Source organism: Lepisosteus oculatus, chromosome 13, assembly GCF_040954835.1.
Source record: "Lepisosteus oculatus isolate fLepOcu1 chromosome 13, fLepOcu1.hap2, whole genome shotgun sequence".
NCBI classification, from domain to species: Eukaryota; Metazoa; Chordata; class Actinopteri; order Semionotiformes; family Lepisosteidae; genus Lepisosteus; species Lepisosteus oculatus.
The window spans coordinates 6,142,376-6,150,388 of NC_090708.1; the positions used below are offsets into that span (position 1 = coordinate 6,142,376).

The 8,013-nt window shown below is 38.0% G+C and overlaps 1 protein-coding gene across 1 annotated transcript; it reads right to left on the bottom strand.

Annotated features, from left to right (window-relative positions):
• Nucleotides 1–3,252: 3,252 nt before the first annotated feature.
• il12a (interleukin 12a) lies at nucleotides 3,253–6,765 on the bottom strand (the record flags this gene model as incomplete). Its single annotated transcript, XM_015360959.2, has 6 exons — nucleotides 3,253–3,710; nucleotides 4,123–4,152; nucleotides 5,277–5,393; nucleotides 5,480–5,521; nucleotides 6,364–6,462; nucleotides 6,586–6,765. Coding segments are annotated over 6 exons (624 nt in total), but the record flags the coding sequence as incomplete, so codon positions are not given.
• Nucleotides 6,766–8,013: the final 1,248 nt, after the last annotated feature.

Consider the following 8,013-nt stretch of genomic DNA (forward strand, 5'->3'; position numbering starts at 1 on the left):
TGGAATTACCTGGATTTCTGCATTAATTACTCATAAAAATGTAGTCTGATCTTCAACTAAGTCACAATAATAGACAAACACAATCCGCTTAAACTAATAACACACAAACAATTATACTATGTATGATAGCAATCTGTCCAGGCCCTGAGGCAGCAAAGCAGCCCCAAATCATGATGCTCCCACCACCATGCTTCACAGTTGGGATGAGGTTTTGGTGGTGTGCAGTGCTTTTTTTCCTCCAAACATAGCGTTGCGTGTTTCTGCCAAAGAGTTCAACTTTTGTCTCATCTGTCCACAGAACAGGGTCCTAGAAGTGTTGTGAAACATCCAGGTGGTCTTTTGCAAACTTGAGACATGCAGCAATGTTTTTTCTGGAAAGCAGTGGTTTCCTCTGTGGTGTCCTTCCATTAACACCATTCTTGTTCAGTGATTTTCTTATAGTGGACACATGAACAGAGACTTTGGCAAGTTCAGGAGATTTCTGCAGGTCCTTTGTTGTTACCCTCGGGTTCTTTTTCACCTTCAGCATTGCACACTGTGCTCTTGCTGTGATCTTTGCAGGACGCCCACTCCTAGGGAGAGTAGCAACAGAATTTCTTCCATTTATAGACAATTTGTCTTACTGTGGAATGATGAACACTCGGGCCTTTAGAAATGCATTTGTAGCCATTTCCAGCTTTATGCACATTTACAATTCTTCTAAGGTCCTATGATATTTCTTTTGATAACGGAATGGTTCACATGACCAGCTCTCTTGAGAAGAGCTGACTCTGACAGTAACTAACCTTTGTGTGCCTTTTTTATAGGGCAGGGCATCTCCAATCTCATCTCGTTGATTGGAACACCTGACTCCAGTAAGCTTTTGATCATTAGCCTAGAGGTACACATACTTATTCCAACCTAGACTGTGAATGTTTAAATGATGTGTTCAATACTGAAAAGAAGTACAATTGTTTGTGTGTTATTAGTTTAAGCAGATTGTGTTTGTCTATTATTGTGACAGCTGAAATCAGACCACATTTTTATGAGTAATTAATGCAGAAATCCAGGTGATTCTAAAGGGTTCACAAACTTTTTCTTGCAACTGTAATATGCCTACCTTGAGTCAAGGGAAAGCATGTAATGCCACTGATCCTTTTTAAAAGAAGGGTCAAACATTTTGGACTAAATGGGGATTCCTACAGTAAGTGAGCAAACCTAGATGCTCACTCATTGTTGAGACGGATTTGTCCAACATGAAGATTGGGCTGTTTGGGCTTTCTGTTGTGAGAGTGTTGTTGAATCAAGTGCCCAATGACATCTTCAGACGAAGCTGGGAAAACAAGCTTGGAATGAGCTGGACAAAGATGACTCAACTAAATGGGCCACGGCAAAGTATAAAAAAAGCCAAACGGCATTCTTTACTATTTACTGTTTCAGTACAAGCTCCACAGGTTTTGTTTAATGGTTTGACTGATGAAAACACAAACATCTCCAGAATAACAGACGTACCTGGAGATCAGTTGAGAGACTCAAATTGAAATGGCAGAAGACCTTAGCAGATGATAGGTGGTGGCATTCAAAATATACAGTGGTATTTTAGTGTTGCAATTGAGATTGTGGGTATAAATGACATACTGTGGTTAGCAGTTCTTGCAAGATCCTGTGACTCAGAGCCATGCCATGGAAGAGTATGATGTCTGAAAGCCAAGCATGGGACAACAATAAGTAAAGGTAGAGTCAAAGTTTGTTCATCATTTTCTGGAAAGAGGAATTAACATCGCAATATTATTTTCCGTAACAATGGATGGTGCTCTTGCTATAATCGAAAAACAGAAGCGATTAGTAAAGATCATTGAGGATCAAACTGGTCAGGTGATATTAAAGTTTCATTGTGTTATTCACCAAGAAAATCTTTTTGCTTCATTATGTGATGAGTACAGAGGTGAAGATTGTGCTTCAGGAGATGGACCATACATGCAAGGGCACTCCTCTTCAAAAACACAACCTGTTTGAGTCCCTGCTTGTGAAATTTGAGTCTTTGAAGAAAGTAGCATTTTCACTGCTATTAGCCTTTACATCTACATGCCTCTGTGATATTTGGACATACTGTTTGAAATCTGTTTTTTGTCTGTCCCAGAGCTGGTTAAGGACTGAATACTAAGATCTGTGTGCTGTTTAAAGTATCTAACTTGCAAACCCAAGATTGGAGATCTCAGCAAGGGCAAGAATTACACTAAGCGGTAAGATCAACAACTTTATTAATGAAGCTGCTAAAACATAAATAGGACTATTATTGATGTTTAAAAAAGTATGAATGGCATGCAGATTGGGAAAGGGGAGTGAATACGTTAACTCTTGGTAAACCACTTCTGAGATGTTGCCAGTCCCAGGTCTAGGTTCAAAGGCAGCAGTATTCAATTGATGTACCTCACCTACTTTGCTAAAAACTAGTACGAACAACAAAATTAAGCAAGTAAATATAAGAAGTCTGAAGACAGAAGGGAAAGTCTGTCTTCACTGGTGTGTGGGAAAAGGTTAAGGAGCTGTACAAGGCATAGATACTGAAACTGATGTGTCATACACAGGAATTTACATTGATCTATGACAGCTATCTGCTCGAACCACATAAATGTCAAACAATATTGTTCAAGCTTCCGAGAGTTAAGTAGTGGTAAAATTAGAAATTTCAGATTTGCCTGTAGCAATACACCATTGCATCACACTTGTGGTTTTACTTTCAGTTTCACCTTTGGCTTTTAGAAAAATGTGCCTTCTGTTTTGACAGCCATTCAAAGAACTTTCACAAGGACATTATTTTCTTAGTCAAGAGTAAGCATATTCTGGTATCTAGTGAATACAGAACACTTCCAATCAAGTTAAAGGATTTTATTCCAACTATATTGGCAAAGTCATACCTTTTTCTTTTAAAACAAGCTTGCTGTAGTTTAGTATTTAAAAATATCTACATCTGAGTCATGAAAAAGACAAGAAATGTGTCCTAATTTGAGAAAGGGACATTCTATAACATTAAAACTCTAGATGGAAAAAGAACATAATTCTAGTTGTTTAAAAAATACCCTTTCATTAATAGTACTTGAATAATTACACTTGAGTGTGTGTGCAGAAAAGTAAAATAAGTTAATTTTTACATAAATTAACACTAGTAGTGCTGGTATTTCGCACATACTCTACTAGATGAGTATCTGAACAAATAAATCAGCATATATTGCTTGTAATGAACAGACAAGGCACTTGCACAATTAACTTTTTATTATCATAGATGTTATAAATACAGTACAAAAATAAATAGTTCAAGTTGAGACACAGGTGAAATTTAAATCTGATGATCTTAACATGTTTCATACACAAGTAAGTGCTTTGCTATTACTATTCCTTTTAATATAGGTTTTAATTAAATAATTCAATAAATAACAGATTCCATTTGGAAAAACACACACAAGTATCATCTTATAAATAAACAGCAATGATTTCTGTAGCTTATTTTCCTTGACAGCATATGAAAAATAGATGTAAACCGTTGGAGCAGTCCTGGCTTGTAGTAAGCAGAGCGACTAAGACATTCTGCTCAACTTAATATAACTGAGAACTCGGCTGATAGTCACAATGCGAACTCGGAATGCCTTCAGAACTTTACAGAGCCTCTCTCTGTTCTCAAAGTTATTCTCCAGAGTTGCAGTCTGGGGGGCTGGGGTAAGGGTGAAAGAGTCCTAGAAAAAAAAGAAGTGAAAATAATTTGATATGGTTCTGCTGTTTTACAGGGTTTGGATTATAGTTCTCATGGAATTACATGTTCTTTGTCTTCTGCCCTGTGCTGCACTTACAATTTGGAATATCAAAATATTTCCAGATGTATTTTACTATCTATACAAAAACATTTAATTTTGCCAAATACCCAATCGGCACATCTGTTTGCTGAATGCTATTAAATATTTAGTTTGTGGGGACTTTAAAGTAATCTCAATCTATGAAACACTGAACACTTGACAAATGCATATAAGACTCATTGGAGTATAATAAATTAAACAGAAGTAAATAATTTGTACACATTTTATAGTCATAGAAGCAGACATCTCAGCAAATTCACTTTCATTGCAAAGTAGGCATTAAAAATTAACTTACGTTTGGTGTGGAAGCTGCTGAGGACAAGCACTGTTGTGTAAAAAAGTAAGAGACAGTTGAGCATCTTAGGTTTTTATTTGTAGATTTTTGGGCAAATTGAAGTAATATACAATAAAATTATATCTGTAACACATATTGGTCATGTTTATCAGCTTGCTAATTGATATTGTTATTTTATTCATCCATACTCTGTACAAAAAATTATGAAAGACCACACAAGCTACTGCAGCATCTTCATAGTTGAAAATGATCGAAATTGTATGCGAATCCGGTACCATGCAGAAAAGTCTAAATTGAGACCTTCAGGATAGCTCTCTTTCATGCCGTTGAATAGGAACAGTCATTCCTAATGCAGTAATCAAGCAGGATTTATCAATCACTCTCAGATCACCCTTGTCTAAACTCCTGAAACATTTTTGTTTTTACCCTTTAGGCAGCTAAGCAGTTTAGATGGAACAAGAAATGAAAATCCCCACATGCAGTATCGCTCAAGGAACACAGTTGGTCACCTTTGACACAAATGGATCAAAATTCTAAGTGGATTAAAACTCACAGGTCTTCCAGGTCTTAACAAATTGATGAGCTAAAGGTGATTTAGAAAATAACCTACATGTACAATGCACAGTCAACAAGCATCTGCTCTGTACTGTTGAGGTACCTCCTACTACAACAGTACCATGTTGGGGGCTGAGTTTCAGCTCAGTGAAACTGTCCTGATCAGACATTTTGTTGTTTGTGCAGCGCTGGCCGATGTGCTGCTTTTCGTTTTCCTTTGCAATTTGGTAAACAAAAACTCCCACTTCGGAAGGGATATTCCTAGCAGTGTGTCAGTCTGGCTTCTGTCCACCTCTGTGTGTGTTTTTAGGGTGCGTGCTGCTTCCCAATCTTTCCATATCTGATGTTTAGTGTGCTTGAGTATTTTATATTACCTTTATCTCTTTACTATAGATCCCAAGGAAGACAAAAGTAGCAACAGTGAAAGATTCTAGAAATTGTATGATTATGCATATGTACTGTATGAGTATATAGCATATGCGCTTTGCAGTACTGTAGGATCTACTGAAGGACCACACTACAAAACCAGTGGGATTGTCCTCTGTGTGTATACACATATATGCAGTTTTTTGTTTTATGCAGAAAAAAAATCTTCTTACCTCAAGTAGTTCATCTACTCTCTTTATTAGGGTGCCTTCCAGGTTTGCATGTTTGTAACTCAGCAACTCGTTCTTGTAATCCCATAAATCTATGCTGATATTCCCCAAGCAGGCAGACTGAAGAAAGAAAAAAAATACAGTGAGTATCTAACGAGCTGTAAAACTGACAAGTTAATGAATAGACCAATATCTATTAAGGTTACCTTATTAAATGGTGTTTTCCGATGCCCAGAGCATCCTGTGTTCTGTAACAGAAATAACAGTACAAACTATAAAGATGCAAAAAACTATAAAGATTTACACAAGTTCTAAAGTGTAAAGGATTCTGTTGGTCTATTCTTCTGTGTGGCTAGTAGCAGGTTGCACTTTGGAACTACCTCACCACTATACTGTAGTTCAGTATTTGCATCCTTGGACTTGAAAGAACACTCCATTTATCTGTTTTTTTGTTCCAGCTGAGCTCTTAATCACAGGCTTATTAATTTCAGTTTTCACTTTGGGCCTTATCTGTAAATTTGCTTTCAGCTCTTTAAAGGTCAAATGGAATTTGAATATAATTGTACCATTTTATGGATTTCAGAAGTGCCCTTATTCAAGTACAGTATGTTGATTGAACAGTAACCAGTTCAACTTCTGCAGAAGGCACAAAAATGCTCGCTGTGAAAGTGTAATTCCGGCCTGTATCTATTCAGTGTATACTGATTAACTAGCAAGAGCCTTTCAGTCAAAAATAACTGCGAGTTGAGGGGCTGTGTACAATTCTGCGAGCGGCAGTTCTACACAGTAATCTTGAAGTAGGGTATTTTCACACTCGGGGCTGAGTGAACGAACTACTGTAGTTGGATATCTAAGCAAACAAGCAGATCAATTAAGGCACCAGCAGACTGTTCCTCCAGTACCGAGGTTGGGAATCTCTGCGATAACTGACCCATTGACGAGCGAGCGCTAGTCCTCGTCTTTTTACACAACAGGGTTTGGGTTTTTAGTTTGCGAGCTAAACAAACAAAAGCATGTGAGCATTTCAGTTAAAAAATATAAAAAAACAACGCTTTAACAGATCGGCTGTAAGTCACGAACGCGTTCGTACCTCTTCGGTGTCGGGTTCACATGCTTTCACCGTCATGCCGTTGGTGATATCCAGCGACAGAAGTATTTGAGAGCAGTTGAACCCCTCGTAGTTGTCTTTCTGCGTGTGGGGCAATTGAAAAGAGTCGAGAATTAAAATATTGTAAAAAAAAAAAAAACCAACCCAAAACAACTAAGACATTCTACAAAACCCTTCCGAAAAGAACTGCCGGGCGGTACAGACCTGCCCCAGCGCGTTTGTGACGTTGGCCAGCAGGGTTCTGGAGCGCTCCAGGCAGCTCCCCAGGACGTCAGGGCTGCTGGCTCTGTGCTGCTGTCCCCCGGCGCTCCCCTCGCACACAGCGGCGAAGTGAGTCGAGAGCAGCGCCAGAACCAGCCATGCGCTGAAGCCTGGGGGGGGAATCAACGTCGAAAATCAAATAAATGTGCGTTAGTGTTAGGTCGGCTCTTAACAGCGCGGGCTATTTCTTTGACGCGAATCGGTGAAACCCGTTGGAGTCACTGAAGATGCACAGCCGATCTGCCATTACATCATGATAAACCACAACAGCTTTTTGTGATTAGCCTGGTTTTGCGTATAATAACTTAACGACTGAATGCAGTGGTAGTATATCTAGATTTTCAAACTACTAGACATATGGCATACTGCAAAAAAAAAAAAAGGACAGGACATTTAAGACTTGTCAGGAGTTCTAAGGAAAAGGAGAATATCCCCGGTGTTAAAAACTTTACCACACCTCAGTTATACTTGTTCACTTATTCTCGGACTGAACTATTTTTAAACAGATAACTACTAAACCAAATGTTTTTTTTATTATTCTTAGCCATTTAAACGAAAGCTGACCGTTTGCCTTCTTTCTTTTTCAACAGTAAAGTGGTAAAAGATCAAAGAAAACTATGAACGGAATAAGTTCTGAACAAGTGTAACTGCGGAATAAATATAGTACTATATATATAAAACACAAAATAATATGCATAGGTGACTGTCAGTAAGTCAGACCACTGATGTGCGGAAACTGATGTGTAAAGAGATGTTGAAAAAATACTCACAGAAATCGATCTTCTGCAGAGACATTTTTCCTGTGTTGTGTTCAAATATCTGAGACTTTGCCTCTCCTTCAAAAATCTTTGACGATGCATGTTTGCCTTCTGATCGTTGCGCTTTTAAAGAGTGTTCAGGGATTTCCCTGCAGTAAGTTAAACACAAATTGAAACTATAAAACCATTTTATCCCCGTGTAATTTCCTAATCCGATACCATGTCAATAATTAAGAGCGCACTATCCATTTTTTGCATAGTTAACAGGAGTGCCCTCATTTTTTTAACTTACCTGTACCTGCCGCGCAATATTAGCTCGTGATCTTTGCTTCAAAAGACGTAACAAATACATAAGACATAACAGGTACATAAGTATTCATAAAATTGCACAGCATTTCTTACATAAGAGATCGAAAATTGTTAGTTTTAGGCATACTGTTAGGGTAAGGATAAAAGGTTCTATTAGGATCAGGGTCATCATGAATATAAATTTAACTTTTACATGCGTTGAACGAAATAGCCATACTGTAAATGATTGTGTTAACCCGGCGTACAGTAGTTACAGAATCCATGTGAATGCGAATAAACACATAAGACAGCAATCAGAGAAAAC